The 21,550-nt window shown below is 43.4% G+C and overlaps 1 protein-coding gene across 1 annotated transcript in view; it reads left to right on the forward strand.

Annotated features, from left to right (window-relative positions):
* LOC112214454 (ankyrin repeat and BTB/POZ domain-containing protein BTBD11-A) overlaps positions 1-21,550 on the forward strand; it is a 195,473-nt gene that overhangs the window by 137,636 nt on the left and 36,287 nt on the right. Inside the window, exons 6-8 of the mRNA XM_024373202.2 lie at positions 7,017-7,106; positions 14,651-14,744; positions 19,604-19,739. Of these exons, the coding sequence (XP_024228970.1) occupies positions 7,017-7,106; positions 14,651-14,744; positions 19,604-19,739 (320 nt within the window). The remainder of the gene's footprint in view (positions 1-7,016; positions 7,107-14,650; positions 14,745-19,603; positions 19,740-21,550) is intronic.

A 21,550-nucleotide genomic window follows, 5' to 3' on the forward strand; every position in this document is an offset into this window, starting at 1 on the left:
CTGGCAGATCCTGGCTGACTGGCAGATCTGGAAGAGTCTGGTTGACTGGCAGATCTGGAAGAGTCTGGTTGACTGGCAGATCTGGAAGAGTCTGGTTGACTGGCAGATCTGGAAGAGTCTGGTTGACTGGCAGATCTGGAAGAGTCTGGTTGACTGGCAGATCTGGAAGAGTCTGGCTGACTGGCAGATCTGGAAGAGTCTGGCTGACTGGCAGATCTGGAAGAGTCTGGCAGACTGGCGATGCTGGGCAGACCGGCGGCGCCGGGCAGACTGGCGGCGCCGGGCAGACTGGCGGCGCCGGGCAGACTGGCGACGCTGGGCAGACTGGCGGTGCTGGGCAGACTGGCGGTGCTGGGCAGACTGACGACGCTGGGCAGACTGACGACGCTGGGCAGACTGGCGGTGCTGGGCAGACTGGCGATGCTGGGCAGACTGGCGATGCTGGGCAGACTGGCGATGCTGGGCAGACTGGCGATGCTGGGCAGACTGATGGCGATGCTGGGCAGACTGGCGATGCTGGGCAGACTGGGGGCACTGGCGGCGCTGGGCAGACTGGCGGCACTAGCTGCTCCATATAGGCTGACAGCTCTGGCGGCTTCTTACAGACTGACCGCTCTGGCGGCTCCGTGCTGACTGGCAGCTCCTTGCAGACTGGCAGCTCCTTACAGACTGACAGCTCCGTGCAGACTGACAGCTCCGTGCAGACTGACAGCTCCGTGCAGACTGGCTGCTCCATGCAGACTGGCTGCTCCATGCAGACTGACAGCTCTGGCTGCTTCATGCAGACTGACAGCTCTGGCTGCTCCATGTAGACTGGCTGCTTCATGCAGACTGGCAGCTCGGGCTGCTTCATGTAGACTGACAGCTCTGGCTGCTCCATGCGGACTGACAGCTCTGGCTGCTCCATGTAGACTGACTGCTTCATGCAGACTGGCAGCTCGGGCTGCTTCCTGTAGACTGACAGCTCTGGCTCCTCCATGCAGACTGACAGCTCTGACTGCTCCATGCAGACTGACAGCTCTGGCTGCTTCATGCAGACTGGCAGCTCTGGCTGCTCTATGTAGACTGGCTGCTTCATGCAGACTGGCAGCTCGGGCTGCTTCATGTAGACTGACAGCTCTGGCTGCTCCATGCGGACTGACAGCTCTGGCTGCTCCATGCAGACTGACAGCTCTGGCTGCTCCATGCAGACTGACAGCTCTGGCTGCTCCATGCGGACTGACAGCTCTGGCTGCTCCATGCGGACTGACAGCTCTGGCTGCTCCATGTAGACTGGCTGCTTCATGCAGACTGGCAGCTCTGGCTGCTTCATGTAGACTGACAGCTCTGGCTGCTCCATGTAGACTGGCTGCTTCATGCAGACTGACAGCTCTGGCTGCTCCATGCAGACTGACAGCTCTGACTGCTCCATGCAGACTGACAGCTCTGGCTGCTTCATGCAGACTGGCAGCTCTGGCTGCGCTGAACAGGCGGGAGACTCCTGCAGCGCTGTGTCGGAGGAAGGCTCTGGCTGCGCTAAACAGGCGGGAGACTCCGGCAGCGCAGGAGAGGAGAAAGGCTCTGGCTGCGCTAAACAGGCGGGAGGCTCCGGCAGCGCTGTAGAGGAGGAAGGCTCTGGCTGCGCTAAACAGGCGGGAGACTCCAGCAGCGCAGGAGAGGAGAAAAGCGCTGGCTGCGCTGAACAGGCGAGGCACACTGAAGGCCTGGTGCGTGGTGCTGGAACTGGTGGTACTGGATCGAGGACACGCACAGGAAGCCTGGTGCGGGGAGCTGCTACCGGAGGGCTGGGGTGTGGAGGTGGTACTGGATAGACCGGACCGTGCAGGCGCACTGGGGCTCTTGAGCACCGAGCCTGCCCAACCTTACCTGGTTGAATGCTCCCGGTTGCCCTGCCAGTGCGGCGAGGTGGAATAGCCTGCACTGGGCTATGCAGGCGAACCGGAGACACCGAGCGCAAGGCTGGTGCCATGTAAGCCGGCCCAAGGAGACGCACTGGGGACCAGATGCGTAGAGCCGGCTTCATGGCATTTGGCTCGACGCTCAATCTAGCCCGGCCGATACGCGGAGCTGGAATATACCGAACCGGGCTGTGCACCCGCACTGGAGACACCGTGCGCTCCACAGCATAACACGGTGCCTGCCCGGTCTCTCCAGCCCCCGGTAAGCACAGGGAGTTTGCGCAGGTCTCCTACCTGGCATAGCCATACTCCCTGTAAGCCCCCAAGAAATTTTTGGGGCTGACTCTCGGGCTTCCATCCGCTCTGCCGTGCTAGCTCCTCATAATGCCGCCTCTCTGCTTTTGCTGCCTCCAGCTCGGCTTTGGGGCGACAATAATCTCCAGGCTCATTCCAGGGTCCTTTACCGTCCAATTCCTCCTCCCATGTCCATAACTCCAGGTGGTGCAACCTCTCCCACTGTAGCTGCTGCTGCTCCTGCTGCTGCTGCCTCTGTTGCCTCTTCTCCTGTTGCTCCTTTGGGCGGCTACACTCCCCTGGTTTAGCCCAGGGTCCTCTCCCGTCGAAGATCTCCTCCCATGACCAGAAATCCTTGGTGAGCATCTCCTTTTCGGCTGCTCCTGCCTGTTGACACGCCGCTTGGTCCGTTGGTGGTGGGTGATTCTGTAACGGTTTTCTAGTGGTGATGAAAGAGAGTCGGACCAAACTGCAGCGTGTCGATTGCGATCCATGTTTAATATACCAAAGAAACACGAACTTACAAAAAAACAATAAACGAAACCGAAACAGCCTATCTGGTGCAAACTAACAACGAGTACACATAGGACACTAAGGACAATCACCCACGACAAACTCAAAGAATATGGCTGCCTAAATATGGTTCCCAATCAGAGACAACGATAAGCACCTGCCTCTGATTGAGAACCACTCCAGACAGCCATAGACCTTGCTAGACAACCCACTAAGCTACAATCCCAATACCACCACCAAAACCCCAAGACAAACACACCACAATTACAAAAACCCCATGCCACACCCTGGCCTGACCAAATACATAAAAATAAACACAAAATACTTTGACCAGGGCGTGACAAGTGATGCTTAGAATTACATAAAAATGTATCTCTATTTTACCTCTACAATCTGTTCATCGGATGAAACTGGAAAAAAACATATTGTGTAGAAAGTCAACATCCGCACCACGATGGTGTCAACTGCGCTTTATGTCTGCATAATGAAAAAGTAGAGAAAAATAAAAACTTAATGAAAAAGAGATTCTCCTGATTAAAATGATGCTCATGTAACAGTTTTGCTTCCGTCCCTCTCCTTGCCCCCCTACCTGCGCTCAAACCAGGGACCCTCTGCACACAGACAACAGCCACCCTCAAAAGTCGGAAGACCTGCTGGAACAGTGCCTCAGCAACCTGGAGAGATGTGGGGAGACAAAGAGAGAGGGATAAAAGACAGGATTTAGAGAATTTATCCATAACCACCAAAATGGTGGTAAACCCGTCAGAGGATGGGGAGATTAGTGACAATATTAATGGTTAGATGAGACCAGGGATGCTGAGGAACAGGAATGGGAGGGAGTTTCACTGCTGGACCGTGCCGGGGGGACTTAGTTTGGGCAAACACAGAACAGGAGTTGATGTAGCGAATAACGTCCTGCGCAAAGGTGAGCCACCAATACTTTTCGGAGAGAGATCCAGCGACGACAGCTGTGTGCCCAGGTCAACAGCCGCACCCTTATCCCCATGGGAATGTAGATGCGCTCAGGAGGACATGTAGTGGGTGCAGGTTGCCTCTTCAGAGCCTGGCAAATGTCCAGATCTACATCCCAGACCACAGGTGATATGACTCGAGAGGGATCGGGAAAGGAGGTCCTCCGGCATTAGGGTGACCAGTCCGTGATTCTCATCCTCGACCATGAGATGGTGGAGTTATGACATTGGAGCCATGGGAGGCCGAGGATGATCTTGTGAGCTGGTGCACTAGTGATGAAGGAAATGTTCTCCTACTGAATGGACTCCATGGTGAGGGTGAGTGGTATGGTGATGGTTCTGGATCCTAGTGGACGATTATCAAGGGCTTGAAACGGAGAGGAGAGGCACAGGTTCATGTAAAGATGTTGCCAGGTGTGCGTAATGATGGTAGTTAGAGCCAGTGATTAGTAAACCGGAGACGTTGAGCGTCTACAGGTCTCACCATATTACCCGTAGGACATTTTTCATCATCCTCCCTCTCTGGAAGGATTTCCTCCTCCACCAAAGCAGTACCGATCAACTCTGACTACTGCTTTGGGATCGCGAGATAACACCTTAATTTCATAATGCTTTGCAATGACGAGTAGATTGACCTTTGTACATTTATCTAGCATTTCCCATGTAAGGTTTTCCACAAATTCTTCCAACTTAGTCAATGGCTTTATTAATATTTATAAGACTGTAACTTTCAAATCTTATAACCCCTCAAGGTGGATGTCAGTGAAAACTCTACCGCAAAAGTTTATTTTGAACACTCAAATATCTCTGCACAGCAGAGCTTCAGAGCCACTATACCATACTCATGGGAAACAAGATCCCGGATGAACCCCCATTTTGTCACGTTCCCCATCATGAATGTCGCTCAAACAGAAGAGAGAACTAACAAATTCACTAACCAACAGCCAAAACAAAACAGGTGGGGTTTTAGGAGACAGTCATATGGTGTCCACTGAAAGTTTTCTAGCAACAACAACTAGAACCTAAAAAGACATTCACCATGAGCACCCACTAAGTTTGCCCAAGAAGAGGCAAATAAATGCAAAACCCACAACAAACCTAAAGACAGGAAGCAAACCAGAAAGGTGGAGCGAAACGAAATCAGGGAAATCAGATATAGGACTGTTTGTCTAGAAATAAACACAGGGAGAGCACTCTTAATTAAATAGGGGAGACGCTAGCGTCTCAACTGGCCAATTGCCAGGGGAAATGCAGAGCGTGAGATTCAAATAAAATGCTATAAAATTCAAACTTTCATTAAATCACACATGTAAGATACTGAATTAAAGCTACACTCGTTGTGAATCCAGCCAACATGTCAGATTTTAAAAATGCTTTTCGGCGAAAGCATAAGAAGCTATTATCTGATAGCCTGCACCCATCTGCACCAGCAGTAAACAAATGAGCTAACGCAACGTCACTACAAAATATTTCAAAAGTTGCCTATAAACTTTGCCAAAATAGTTCAAACTACTTTTGTAATACAACGTTAGGTATTTTGAAACGTTAATAATCGATCAAATTGTAGACGGGGCAATCTGTATTCAATACAGGAACGAAATCAAACAAGCACTGCTGTTCACGTCTTGCGCAACTCACAAAAGTGTCCCCAGTTCCGAGTTGGCCTACTTCTTCATAGAACAAAGGAATAACCTCAACCATATTCCAAAGACTGGCGACATCGTATGGAAGCGGTAGGAACTGAAAATGGGTTTCTATTAAATATCCAATGGCAAAGACAATATAGTGAACAGAGAGGGCGAAAAAAATCTGAACAGTTAGTCCTCTGGGTTTTGCCTGCTTCATAAATTCTGTTATACTCACAGACATGATTCAAACTGTTTTAGAAACTTCAGAGTGCTTTCTATCCAAATCTATGACTAATATGCATATCTTATATTCTTGGCATGAGTAGCAGGAAGTTGAAATTGGGCATGCTATTTATACAAAAGTGAAAATTCTGCCATATTGCTTTAAGAGGATAATAAATAGCACCTGGGCCAGCATAGGTGAAACACTTTCCCACTAACGACATAGCAACCAGCACAGGTATAACACATACTGACTGAGGTGACACCAATTGGTGTGCCCTACGTGCTAACGAACTATATTTGCTAAAGTTCAACCTCAAAACATAATTTTAAAAAAACAAACGATTAAAAACTGAAGGCCATTTTATCTAAATTGGTAGTGATAGAAGGAATATTGAGTTAGCCATCCCTGTGAGCCTGTAAGGTATACAGTATCATAGGTTACTAGCAATGAGGTAATACAGGAGTTTTTGTTTAAGAGCTTTGAAAAATCAATAGGATACTATGTTTAGATTTTTAACTATGTTTTGATTTCTGCAAGAGGTGTCACTGCAGTACCTGGTTCAAATCCAGGCTGCATCACATCTGCCTGTGATTGGAGTCCCATAGCGTGGCACACAATTGGCCCAGCATTGCCAGGGTATTTTTTTTATTTTACTAGGCAAGTCAGTTAAGAACAAATTCTTATTTTCAATGACGGCCTAGGAACAGTGGGTTAACTGCCTGTTCAGGGGCAGAATGACAGATTTTGTACCTTGTCAGCTCGGGGATTTGAACTTGCAACCTTTCGGTTACTAGTCCAATGCTCTATCCACTTGGCTACCCTGCCGCCCTGGGGTAGGCCATCATTGTAAATAAGAATTTGTTCTTAACTGACTTGCTTGGTTAAATAAAATAGAGTGCTTTCATCAGAAGTTTACAGTTTTTTACTGAGGAACCAATATGAAGTGGATATATATTATGTGAATTGTGTAGACCCTAAAATGGACCCTTGACGTACATGTTTACTGACCTCAAGGAATTGTGAATTGATAGTCAGCAACAATACATCTGCCCATGAGGTAATTTCTATTTGCTGTCATGTCCAACCGAGACAGTCTGTTCAATAACAATAAGTGCCTTTGACAGGTCAATAAACAAGGCAAAACAATGCTGCTTTTTATCTAGCGAGCATACAATATCATTGACGTCAATGGATGCAGCTGAGATGGTACTTTGACCGTGTCAAAATCCTTGTTAATATGTATTTAGGATACATTTGCTGGTTAAGAAGGAGCGAAGTTAAGAGTTTATCCATGATTCGAAAAGCTTTAATATATGGCAGTAGTTATTTAGGTCGCTAGGGTTTCCGACCTTGTGATGAAGAGGTACAGTGTCCACACTTTAGGAATACTGAATCCCTGAAATTGGGACCATATGGTCCTGTAAGAGTCACCTCTGCAAGTTACTGTGAATCTGTCACACCTTTTCTCTCCATCTCTCCCCTCTAGGGGATGACACCACTCATGTATGCCTGTGTGCGGGGAGACGAGGCCATGGTTAAGATGCTGCTGGACACTGGGGCCGACATCAACAGTGAGGTCAGTGCTTCCAAACAATATGTCCCCCGGGAACACAGTGATAAATAAATAGGTGGGATATTGTTGGGATGGTGTGGAGAGAAGCAGACAACCCCTGTCTTGTGTTGTAACATGTTTCTTGTTTCCTTTTTCTTGCATTCTTTTACCTGCGTTTGAAATGCGTGTGTAGTGTTGGTAGCATTTTACATTAAGTGCATACATCCTGCAAAGAAACCTGTTTGTGTTATCGTACAATTGCCAACTCCTTGTCTCTCATTGTCATGCCAAATATCTTTGGCTTTACAGTCAGAGATGAGCAAAGTACTATCTTGTTAAAATCACCAAATACTCTAAAGACCAATGTATCAAAGTAAAATACTAAATACTTTAGCAAAGAATTGTTTTAATCCAAATAGTTATTGTATGAATTCTGTATTTTCAAAATACATAATCAATTTGCAAGTACACGCTTTCCCTACAACAACATACTCGGTAATGATAACACATTTTCGGTTTCACTTGCTACGACTGTGATATGTGTTTGCTTATGTGCCATAGTTGATTGAATCGACTGTAATTAAATCATATCAAGTGTTAACTGGATGCTCCGGTCAACTGTAAGTGCATTTATTGTGAAATGGAAATGTCTAGGAGCAACAATGGCTCAGCCGTGAATTGATACAAGCGCACAGAACGGTACAGCTAGAGCGCGTAGCGCGTAAAATTGAAAGCAATGTCACAAGTTTCATGAAATAGTTTTCCATGGCCGAGCAGTTGCACACAAGCCTAAGATCACCATGTGCAATGCCAAGCATTGGCTGTAGTGGTGTAAAAAATATTCTGTAGCATTGAAGGTCCCCAAGAACACAATGGCCTCCATCACTTAAATGGAAGAAGTTTGGAACAACCTAGACTCTTCCTAGAGCTGGCCATGCAGCCAAACTGAGCAATCAGGGGAGAAGGGCCTTGGTCAGGGAGGTGACCAAGAACTCGATGGTAACTCTGACAGAGCTCCAGAGTTCCTCAGTGGAGATGGGATAACCTTCCAAAAGGACAACCATCTCCGCAGCACTCCACCAATCGGGCCTTTATGGTAGAGTGGCCAGACAGAAGCCACTCTTCAGTAAAAGGCACATGACAGAAGAAGCCACTCTTCACATGACAGACGGAGCCACTTTTCACATGACAGACAGAGGCCACTCTAAGGTAAAAGGAACATGATGACTCTTTTATATATCAATGCTGTCGCTTTTGTTGTTGGTGATTCTCTGATCCACCTCTATGCAGACGACACCATTCTGTATACTTCTTGCCCTTCTTTAGACACTAATAACGAACCTACAAATGAGCTTCAATGCCATACAACATTCCTTCCGAGGCCTCCTACTGTTTTTAAATGCAAGTAAAACTAGTTGCATGCTCTACAACCGATAGCTGCCCGCACACTCCCGCCCGACTAGCATCACTACTCTGGACTGTTCTGATTTAGACTATGTGGACAACTACAAATACCTAGGTGTCTGGTTAGACTGTAACTCTTCTTCCAGACTCAAATTAACCTCACTAGTGTAGGGGCACTATTTTCACCTCCGGATGAAAAGCGGGCCCAAAGTAAACTGCCTGTTACTCAGGCTCAGAAGCTAGGATATGCATATAATTGGCAGATTTGGATAGACAACACTCTAACATTTCCAAAACTGTTCAAATAACGTGAGTATAACAGAACTGATATGGCAGGCGAAAACCTGAGAAATATCCATCCAGGAAGTGGGATGTTTTTATGTCTGTAATTTTCTATTGAATGCCATTACAGTATCCATTGACTTAGGACTCAAATTGCACTTCCTATGGCTTCCACTAGATGTCAACAGTCTTTAGAAATGGTTTCAGGCTTGTATTCTGAAAAATGAGTGAGTAAGACCACTCTAAGTGGATAGTGGAAAGTCCCCAGACCTGTTGTTCTTGTTTTTCTTTTATATTGCCGAAGCTATTGTCCGGGTGAAATATTATTTATTATTTGGACCAAAAACAACCTGAGGATTGATTATGAACATCGTTTGACATGTTTCTATGAACTTTACGGATACTATTTGGATTTTTCGTCTGCCTGTTGTGACTGACTTTGAGCCAATGGAATACTGAACAAAACGCGCCAACAGAACGGAGGTTTTTGGATATAAAGAGGGACTTTATTGAACAAAACAAACATTTATTGTGTGACTGGGAGTCTTGTGAGTGCAACCATACGAAGATCATCAAAGGTAACTGATTAATTTTATTGCTGTTTCTGACTTTTGTGACTAGTCTACTTGGCTGGTAACTGTATGTAATGATTTGTCTGCTGAGCGCTGTGCTCAGATAATCGCATGGTATGCTTTCGCCGGAAAGCCTTTTTGAAATCTGACACGGCGGCTGGATTAACAAGAAGTTAAGCTTTATTTTGATGGATAACACATATTTTCACGTTAAATATTTGAATTGCGTATTTATGTATTTCGCGCACTGCAATTTCACTGGATGTTGGCCAGGTGGAACGCTACCGTCCCAGGTACCCATAAGAATGAAGCATCTACAATCCAAAATTACATCTAGAATCAGCTTCCTATTTTGTAAAACAAAGGCTTCTTCATGCTTCCAAACATATGCTCGTAAACTGACTATCCTACCGATCCTTGACTTCGGCGATGTCATTTACAAACTAACCTCCAACACTCTACTCAGCAAACTGGATGTAGTCTATCACAGTGCCATCTGTTATGTCACCAAAGCCCCATATACTACCCACCACTGCAACCTGTATGCTCTTGTTGGCTAGACCTCACTACATATTCGTCTGCAAACCCACTGGCTCCAGGTCATCTATAAGTCTTTGCTAGGTAAAGCCCCTCCTTATCTCAGCTCACTGGTTACCATAGCAACACCCACCCATAGCACGCGCTCCAGCAGGTATATTGCACTGGTCATCCCCAAAGCCAACACTTCCTTTGGCCGCCTTTCTTTCCAGTTCTCTGCTATCAATGACAGGAACGAATTCCAAAAATCAATGAAGCTGGAGTTTTAGATCTCCCTCTCTAGCTTTAAGCATCAGCTGTCAGAGCAGCTTACCGATCACTGTACCTGTACACAGCCATCTGTATAAAGCACACCCAACTACCTCATCCCTATATTATTAATTACACTCTTGCTCTACATGCATCCAATATCTCTACTTGCACATCATCATCTGCACATCTATCACTCGAGTGTTAATGCTAAATTATCATTATTTCGCCGCTATGGCCTATTTATTGCCTACCTCCCTACTCTTCTACATTTGCACACACTGTACATAGATTTTTATATTTTTTTCTGTTGTGTTATTGACTGTACGTTTATTTATGTGTAACCCTGTTGATTTTTCCTCACAGCTTTGCTTCATCTTGGCCAGGTCGCAGTTGTAAATGATAACTTGTTCTCGACTGGCCTACCTGGTTAAATAAAGGTGAAATATATATACAGTGGGGCAAAAAAGTATTTAGTCAGCCACCAATTGTGCAAGTTCTCCCACTTAAAAAGATGAGAGAGGCCTGCAATTTTCATCATAGGTACACTTCACCTATGACAGACAAAATTAGAAAAAAATCCAGAAAATCACATTGTAGGATTTTTAATGAATTTATTTGCAAAATCTGGTGGAAAATAAGTATTTGGCTAGAAGGCCGGTGACGTCGAACCGCCAAACGCCGCTCGAACAAGGAGAGGGACCGGCAAAAGTCGTGACAGTACTGACTAAAGAGTCTGAATGTTTATGGAAAATGTGATATCATTTTTTATTTTTTATGAATGTGCAAACATTTCTAAAAACCTGTTTTTGCTTTGTCATTATGGGGTATTGTGTGTAGATTGATAAGGAAAAAGTAAAGTAACAATGTGGAAAAAGTCAAGGGGTCTGAATACTTTCTGAATCCAATGTATATACACAGCAAATTGTCCAGTGTTAGCCACATTGTAAAAACAATTTTACGGTAACTTACTGGTTACTGTAAATTCCAAAGACACTTAGTTTTAAAGAAGTGCTTTTTTACAAAATCTCACTGTTTAACTTTTTATGGCTGCAGGGGCAGTATTGAGTAGCTTGGATGAAAAGGTGCCCATGGTAAACGGCCAGCTCCTCAGTCTCAGTTGCTAATACATGCATATTATTATTAGTATTATTAGAAAACACTATGAAGTTTCTAAAACTGTTTGAATTATGTCTGTGAGTATAACAGAACTCATATAGCAGCCCAAAACCTGAGAAATTCCACTTCCTGGTTTTTTTCTGGGGGTGGCAGATCTTCAAACAAGGTCTCATTGAAATTACAGCGAGATATGGATGAATTTTCACTTCCTACGCCTTCCACTAGATGTCAACAGTCAATAGAACTTTGTCTGATGACTCTAATGTGAAGGGGGGTCAAATGACACAGGAAATATTCACCACTGCCACAAGTTGACCATGAAATCACTATGCGAGCTCACAGGGGAAGCACCTGCGTTCCACCGCTCATTTGAAGTCATTCTAATTCTCCGGTTGGACCGTTATTCAAGATATATGTAAACAACATTCTAGAGATTGATTCAGTACATCGTTTGACATGTTTCTACTGACTGTTGCGTATCTTTTGGACATTTCGTCATAGTCATGGACACGCTTTGTGACTTTGGAATTGTTTACCAAACGCGCTAACCAAGTAGCTAATTGGACACAAATAACGGACATTCATCAAAGTTCATCAAAGGTAAGGAAACATTTATCATGTATTTTCTGGTTTCTGTTGACTACAACATGACGGCTAATTTGGCTACTGTTCTGAGCTCCGTCTCAGATTATTGCATGGGATTGCTTTTTCCGTAAACTTTTTAAAAAATCTGACACAGCGGTTGCATTAAGGAGAGGTATATCTATAATTCCATGTGTATAACTTGTATTATCATCTACATTTATGATGAGTATTTCTGTTGAAACGATGTGGCTATGCAAAATCAAGTGATGTTTTTGGAACTAGTGAATCTAAATAGCCAATGTAAACTCAGATTTTTTAAATATAAATATGAACTTTATCAAACAAAACATGCATGTATTGTGTAACATGAAGTCCTATGAGTGTCATCTGATGAAGATAATTCAAGGTTAGTGATTCATTTTATCTTTATTTCTGTTTTTTGTGAATGCTATATTTTGCTGGAAAATGGCTGTGCTTATTGTGGTTTGGGGAAGACCTAACCGTTTGTAGTGCTTTCGCTGAAAAGTCTACTTGAAATCGGACACTTTGGTGGGATTAACAACAAGATTACCTTTAAAATGATATGAGACACATGTATGTTTTAGGAATTGTAATTATGAGATTTCTGTGGTTTGAATTTGGCGCCCTCTATTTTCACTGGTAGTTGTCATATCGAGCCCGGTATTGGGATTGCAGCCTTAACAAGTTAACCAAAGTTTCTTTGGAATTTACAAAGGGCACAAAGGGCAAGAAGGTAGAGACAACAGTACATCACGTGAAGCAGTCGCAACTGTAAGTAGGAGAGTCTATGATTGAGTCTTTGAATGAAGAGATGGAGATAAAACTGTCCAGTTTGAGTGTTTTTTGCAGCTCGTTCCAGTAGCTAGCTGCGAACTGAAAAGAGGAGTGAACTGAAAAGAGGAGCGACCCGGGGATATGTGTGCTTTGGGTACCTTTAACAGAATGTGATTGGCAGAACGGGTGTTGTATGTGGAGGATGAGGGCTGCAGTATTTGTATTTTTGTATTTATTACAGATCCCCATTAGCTGCTGCCAAAACAGCAGCTACTCTTCCTGGGGTCCAGCAAAATGAAGGCAGTTTATACAATTTAAAAACATTACAATACATTCACAACACACTGTGTGCCCCCAGGCCCCTGCTCCATCACTGCCACATATCTCCAATACTAAATCTGTGTGTGTGTGTGTGTGTGTGTGTGTGTGTGTGTGTGTGTGTGTGTGTGTGTGTGTGTGTGTGTGTGTGTGTGTGTGTGTGTGTGTGTGTGTTGCTTCACAGTCCCCGCTGTTTTTTAATCAAATTTTACTGCTTGCATCAGTTCCTTGATGTGGAATAGAGTTCCATGTTGTTATGGCTCTATGTAGTACTGTCTGCCTCCCATAGTCTGTTCTGGACTTGGGAACTGTGAAGAGACCTCTTGTGGCATGTCTTGTGGGATATGAATGGGTTTCCGAGCTGTGTGCCAGTAGTTCAGACAGACAGCTCGGTGCATTCAACATCTCAATACCTCTCATAAATAAAAGTAGTGATGAAGTCAATCTCTCCTCCACTTTCAGCCAGGAGAGATTAACATGCATATTATTAATATTAGCTCTCTGTGTACATCCAAGAGCCAGCCATGCTGCCCTGTTCTGAGCCAATTGAAATTTTCCTAAGTCCTTTTCTGTGGCACCTGACCACATGACTAAACAGTAGTCAAGGTGCGACAAAACTAGGGCCTGTAGGACCTGCCTTATTGATAGTGTTGTTAAGAAGGCAGGGCATTTATTTTATCATCTTTATTATATACAGACTTCTCCCCATCTTAACTACTACTGCATCAATATGTTCTGACCAGTTTACAATCTAAAGTTACTCCAAGCAGTTTAGTCATCTCAACCTGCTCAATTTCTACATTATTTCTAACAAGATTTAGTTGAGGTTTAGGGTTTAGTGAGTTTTGTTCCAAATACAATGCTTTTAGATATAGAAATATTTAGAGCTAACTTATTCCTTGCCACCCACTCTGAAACTAACTGCAGCTCATTGTTGAGTGTTGCAGTCATTTAAGTCACTGTAGAGGCTGAGATAGGGGTGGAGTGAGGGCTAAAAGGGTTTTATAAATTAAGCATCAACCAGTGGGTCTTGCGCCATGTATACAGAGATGACCAGTTTACAGAGGAGTACAGAGTGCAGTTATTTGTCCTATAAAGAGCATTGGTGGCAAATCTGATGGCCGAATGGTAAAGAACATCTAGCTGCTCGAGAGCACCCTTACCTGCCGATCTATATATTACGTCTCTGTAAACTAGCATGGGTAGGATGGTCATCTGAATCAGGGTTATTTTGGCAGCTGGTGTGAAAGAGGAGTGATTACAATAGAGGAAACCAAGTCTTAAACTTAGCCTGCAGCTTCGATTTCTGCTGAGAGAAGGACAGTATACTGCCCAACCATGCTCCCAAGTACTTGTATGACATGACTACCTCAAGCTCTAAACCATCAGAGGTTGTAATCACACTTACCAAATCACATGACCTTTGTTTTGGAGGTGTTCTGGCAAAAAGCCAGTTCTTGTTTGTACAACACCAGAGGAAATGTTTACTCAAATCAGGCATCTTGACAACAAACTAAATCTCAACTGAAAAACCACAACTCAAAAGTGATAGCTTAAATAAAATTATGGCTAGAATCGTGGGTATTATAATTCTGATGAATACCAGCGTGAGAGGCATTTGGGCATGTGCCTTGCTGAACTTGTCAGTAACGTGTTTCTTTCATTCACTCCCCTCTCCCGTCTTCCTGGTATCCCTTCCTCTCACAGTTGCTCCTGGATAGTCGAGACAGCATGGAGGGGGCCCTGCCAGATGGAGCAGATAACTACACTGAGACCCCACTTCAGCTGGCCTCTGCTGCAGGTACTTGTTGACAAAACAGGAATACGCCATTGACAATGTGTGTAGATTTATTTTTATTGAACCTTTATTTTGACAGTGACGTTATACTTTAAAAAAATGTGTATATATATAATACAATTTTTCTAGAAACCTATTTTTGCTTTGTCATTATGGGGGTATTCTGTGTAGAGGGGAAAAAAACAATTTAATCAATTTTAGAATTAGGCTGTAACGTAACAAAATTTTGAAAAAGTCAAGGGGACCGAATACTTCTGTGTGTATATACAGTGGGGCAAAACAGTATTTAGTCAGCCACCAATTGTGCAAGTTCTCCCACTTAAAAAGATGAGAGAGGCCTGTAATTTTCATCATAGGTACACTTCAACTATGACAGACAAAATGAGAATTTTTTTTCCCAGAAAATCACATTGTAGGATTTTTAATGAACTTATTTGCAATGACAGAGGTCAAACGTTTTCTGTAAGTCTTCACAAGGTTTTCAGACACTGTTGCTGTTATTTTGGCCCATTCCTCCATGCAGATCTCCTCTAGAGCAGTGATGTTTTGGGGCTGTTGCTGGGCAACATGGACTTTCAACTCCCTCCAAAGATTTTCTATGGGGTTGAGATCTGGAGACTGGCTAGGCCACTACAGGACCTTGAAATGCGTTCTTACGAAGCCACTCCTTCGTTGCCCGGGTGGTGTGTTTGGGATCATTGTCATGCTGAAAGACCCAGCCACATTTCATCTTCAATGCCCTTGCTGATGGAAGGAGGTTTTCACTCAAAATCTCACGATACATGGCCCCATTCATTCTTTCCTTTACACGGATCAGTCGTCCTGGTCCCTTTGCAGAAAAACAGCCCCAAAGCATGATGTTTCCACCCCCATGCTTCACAGTAGGTATGGTGTTCTTTGGATGCAACTCAGCATTCTTTGTCCTCCAAACACGATGAGTTGAGTTTTTACCAAAAAGTTATATTTTGGTTTCATCTGAACATATGACATTCTCCCGATCTTCTTCTGGATCATCCAAAGGCTCTCTAGCATATTTCAGATGGGCCTGGACATGTACTGGCTTAAGAAGGGGGACACGTCTGGCACTGCAGGATTTGAGTCCCTGGCGGCGTAGTGTGTTACTGATGGTAGGCTTTGTTACTTTGGTCCCAGCTCTCTGCAGGTTATTCACTAGATCCCCCCTTGTGGTTCTGGGATTTTTGTTCACCGTTCTTGTGATCATTTTGACCCCACGGGGTGAGATCTTGCGTGGAGCCCCAGATTGAGGGAGATTATCAGTGGTCTTGTATGTCTTCCATTTCCTAATAATTGCTCCCACAGTTGATTTCCTCAAACCAAGCTGCTTACCTATTGCAGATTCAGTCTTCCCAGCCTGGTGCAGGTCTACAATTTTGTTTCTGGTGTCCTTTGACATCTCTTTGGTCTTGGCCATAGTCTAGTTTGGAGTGTGACTGTTTGAGGTTGTGGACAGGTGTCTTTTATACTGATAACAAGTTCAAACAGGTGCCATTAATACAGGTAACGAGTGGAGGACAGAGGAGCCTTTGAAGAATCTCAAATATAAAATACATTTTGAATTGTTTAGCAGTTTCTTGGTTACTACATGATTCCAAGTGCTATTTCATACTTTTCATGTCTTCACAATCATTTTACAATGTAGAAAATAGTAAAAATATAGAAAAACCCTTGATACTGTATATACAGTGCATTCAGGAAGTATTCAGACACCTTGACTTTACTCACATTGTTACCTTTACAGCATTTTTCTAAAATGGATGAAAGCGTTTTGTTTCCTCATCAATCTAGACACTAAACCACGTAATGAGAAAACAAAAACAGTTTTTTAGAAATGTTTGCAAATGTATTTAAAATAAACAACCGAAACATCACTTTTGACTGGCACTGTACGTAAATATATATAGTTGAAGTCGGACGTTTACGTACACTTAGGTTGGAGTCATCAAAACTTGTTTTTCAACCATTCAACAAGTTTCTTGTTAACAACCTATGGTTTTGGCAAGTCGGTTCGGACATCTACATGTGCATGACTAATTTTTCCAGCAATTGTTTACAGACAGATTATTTAATTTCTAACTCACTGTATCACAATTCCAGTGGGTCAGAAGTCTACAATACACTAAGTCGACTGTGCCTTTAAACAGCTTGAAAAATTCCAGAAAATTATATCATGGCTTTAGAAAGCTTCTTATAGGCTAATTGAAATAATTTGAGTCAAATGGAGGTGTACCTGTCGAAGTATTTCAAGGCCTTCAAACTCAGTGCCTCTTTGCTTGACATCATGGGGAAATCAAAAGAAATCAGCCAAGACCTCAGACCTCACAAGTCTGGTTCATCCTCGGGAGCAATTTCCAAACGCCTGAAGGTTTGAACTACGTTCATCTGTACAAAAAATAGTATGCAGGTATAAACACCATGGGACCATGCAGCCGTCATTACCGCTCAGGAAGGAGACGTGTTCTGTCTCCTAGAGATGAACGTACTTTGGTTATGAAAAGTTCAAATCAACCCCAGAACAACAGTAAAGGACTTTGTGAAGATGCTGGAGAAAACAGGTACAAAAGTATCTATATCCACAGTAAAACGAGTCCTATATCGCGATAACGTGAAAAGCCGCTCAGCAAGGAAGAAGCCACGGCTCCAAAACCGCCATAAAAAAACCTGACTACGGTTTGCAACTGTACATGGGGACAAAGGTCGTACTTTTTGGAGAAATGTCCTCTGGTCTGATGAAACAAAACTAGAACTCTTTGGCCATAATGACCATCATTTTGTTTGGTGGGAAAAGGGGAGGCTTGCAAGCCAAAGACACCATCCCAACCTTGAAGCACAGGGGTGGCAGCATCATTTTGTGGGGATACTTTGCTGTGGGAGGGACTGGTGCACTTCGCAAAATAGATGGCTTCATAAGGTAAGAAAAATATGTGGATATATTGAAGCAACATCTCAAGACATCAGTCAGGAAGGTAAAGCTTGTGGGTCTTCCAAATGGACAATGACCCCAAGCATACTTCAAATGTTGTGGCAAAATGGCAACCTTTTGTGACTAGGGGGCAGTATTTTCATTTTTGGAAAAATTACGTTCCCGTAGTAAACGGGATATTTTGTCAGGCCAAGATGCTAGAATATGCATATAATTGACAGCTTAGGATAGAGAAAACACTCTAAAGTCTCCAAAACTGTAAAAATATTGTCTGTGAGTATAACAGAACTGATATTGCATGAGAAAAATCCAATCCGGTAGTGACTCATCTTTTGAAAGCTCTGCATTACAATGCGTCCCTATTGAGCAGTGGGCTATCAACCAGATAACTTTTTCTCCGTATTCCCCAAGGTGTCTACAGCATTGTGACGTAGTTTTACACATTTATGTTGAAGAATAACCGTAAGCGGCTACATGGTCACCTGATGGCTCCCAGATTGATTCTTGCGTAAAATACAGAGGTAGCCAATATTCCAATTGGTCCTAATGAAAAACCAATTGTCCCGGTGGATATATTATCGAATAGATATTTGAAAAACACCTTGAGGATTGATTATAAACAGCGTTTGCCATGTTTCTGTCGATATTATGGAGCTAATTTGGAATATTTTTCGGCGTTTTCGTGACTGCAATTTCCGGGCGATTTCTCAGACAAACTTGAAGAACAAACGGAGCTATTTCGCCTGCAAAAATAATATTTTTGGAAAAAAGGAACATTGGCTATCTAACTGGGAGTCTCGTGAGTGAAAACATCCGAAGCTCATCAAAGGTAAACGATTTAATTTGATTTTTTTCTGATTTCCGTGACCATGTTACCTGCTGCTAGCTGGACAAAATGCTATGCTAGGCTATCAATAAACTTACACAAATGCTTGTCTAGCTTTGGCTGTAAAGCATATTTTGAAAATCTGAGATGAAAGGGTGATTAACAAAAGGCTAAGCTGTTCTCAATATATTTCACTTGTGATTTTCATGAATATGAATATTTTCTAGGAATATTTATGTCCGTTGCGTTATGCTAATTAGTGTCAGTCGATGATTACCCTCCCGCACTCGGGATGGGGAGTCACTAGAGGTGAACAACAAAGTCAAGGTATCAGAGTGGCCATCACAAAGCCCTGACCTCAATCCTATAGAACATTTGTGGGCAATACTAAAAATGCGTGTGCATAGAATGAGGCCTACAAACCTGACTCAGTTACACCAGCTCTGTCAGGAGGAATGGGCCAAAATTAACCTAACGTATAGTGGGAAGCTTGTGGAAGGCTACCCGAAACGTTTGATGCAAGTATTAAACAATTTAAAGGTAATGCTACCAAATACGAATTGAGTGTATTTAATCTTCTGACCCACTGGGAATGTGATGAAAGAAATGAAACTGAAATAAATCATTCTCTCTACTATTATTCTGACATTTCACATTCTTAAAATAAAGTTATGATCCTAACTGGCCTAAGACAGGGCATTTTTAATAGGATTAAACGTCAGGAATTGTAAAAAAAAAATATTTAAAAAAAAACGGAGTTTAAATGTATTTGGCTAAGGTGTATGTAAACTACCGACTTCAACTGTATACATGCACATCACATACATACATGCAGGCCGGACTCCAACTTTGCTCGTTGTAATATTTCTTATTTCCATTCTTTTTACTTTTATATGTGTGTGTATTGTTAGATATTACTGCACTGTTAGCTAGGAACACAAGTATTTCACTACACCCACAATAACATCTGCTAAATATTTGTAAGTGACCATTGCAGATGGCTAAAAATATGTTGGTAAGCTCAAACACATAATCATTCTTTGTTTTAACATGAGTTGGTTAATTTGAGTTCATAACGTTGCTTTTTCTCCTCAGGTAACTTTGAGCTGGTCAGTCTATTGTTGGAGAGAGGGGCAGATCCCATGACTGGGACCATGAACAGAAATGGCATCTCATCTGCCCAACTGGGGGACATGAACTCATATAGCCTGGCAGCATCACATGGGCACAGGTAACACACACTCACGCCAGTGGAGTTTCCTCAGAGAAGGAAGGGGAGAATCATCCTACCCAGTGAATTTCATTTTTTTTAATATTGAATTCTTTTTTTATGTTAGAATTTTTTGATAAAACTAAATATATTAACGTCACCAAATAACTGATTGAAACATTTGTTTTTGCAATGAAGGTCTACAGTAACCTCAACAGCATCCTCTAAGGTAGCACCACGGTATAGCTGGAGGACAGATATTTTCTGTCCTCCTCTGGGTGCATTAACTTCATTATAAAATCTAGGAGGCTCATGGTTCTCACTCCCTTCCATAGACTTACTCAGTAATTATGAGTTCCGGAGGACTTCCTCCAACCTATCAGAGCTCTTACAGTATGTACTAACATCTTGTCCATCCAATCAAAGGATCAGAGAATGAATCTAGTAGTGAACGCATAAGCTACAGCTAGCTAACACTACAGTGCATGAAGTGTTGTCAGTATTTTACTCAAAGAGAGAAAGACAATAATTTCTTCAAAAATGAAAGAGAAGCAGCGTGTATATTTAGTAATTTGTTTCTTGTTAATGTACGTTTCACTTAGCTAATGCAGCCAATTTGTGACCCAACTCGGGTCCAACTAGGCGTATGTCACAAGTCACGACGTCACAGGAGGGCCGTTTGAACTTTATTTTTTTAAATCAAAATGAATTTTTTGGCAGAAATGTCTTCTCGAACATGTCAACTTTCATGTGCCTTAATAACAAATGTGTATGCTATCTAGGCTACCTGCCACCCCGATGCTACACTACAGGACTGTTTTGCTTGCACAGACTGGAATATGTTCCCAGGATTCATCCAATGGCATCCAACACCATCAATAAGTGCATCGATAAAGTCGTCCCCACAGTGACTGTATGTACATATCCCAACCAGAAGCCATGGATTACAGGCAACATCCGCATCGAGCTAAAGGCTAGAGATGCCGCTATCAAGGAGCGGGAGACGAATCCGGACGCTTATAAGAAATCTCGCTATGCCCTCAGACAAACCATGAAACAAGCAAAGTGTCAATACAGGATTAAGATTGAATCCTACTACACCAGCTCCGGCGCTCGTCGGATGTGGCAGGGCTTGAAAACTATTACAGACTACAAAGGGAAACCCAGACGCGAGCTGCCCAGTGACGCGAGCCTTCCAGACAAGCTAAATGCCTTTTATGCTCGCTTTGAGGCAAGCAACACTGAAGCATGCACGAGAGCACAAGCTGTTCTGGATGACTGTGTGATAACGCTCTCGTTAGCCGATGTTTATTTATTTATTTTATTTTACCTTTATTTAACTAGGCAAGTCAGTTAAGACCTTTCGGTTACTAGTCCAACGCTCTAATCACTAGGCTACCCTGCCGCCCCGCCGATGTGAACAGAACCTTGAAACTGGTCAACATTCAAAAAGCCGCTGGGCCAGACGGATTACCAGGACGTGTACTCAAACCCTGAGTGGACCAACTGTCAAGTGTCTTCACTGACATTTTCAACCTCTCCCTGACCGAGTCTGTAATACCTGCATGTTTCAAGTAGACCACCATATTCCTTGTGCCAAGGTAACCTGCCTAAATTATTACCGCCCCGTGGCACTCACGGCGGTAGCCACAAAGTGCTTTGAAAGGCTGGTCATGGCTCACATCAATAGCATCCTCCCGGAGACCCTAGACCAACTCCAATTCGCATACCGCCCCAACAGATCCACAGATGATGCAATCTCAATCGCACTCCACACCACCCTTTCTTACCTGAACAAAATTAACACCTATGTGAGAATGCTCTTCAGCAAA

Source organism: Oncorhynchus tshawytscha, linkage group LG15 (assembly GCF_018296145.1).
Source record: "Oncorhynchus tshawytscha isolate Ot180627B linkage group LG15, Otsh_v2.0, whole genome shotgun sequence".
NCBI classification, from domain to species: domain Eukaryota; kingdom Metazoa; phylum Chordata; class Actinopteri; order Salmoniformes; family Salmonidae; genus Oncorhynchus; species Oncorhynchus tshawytscha.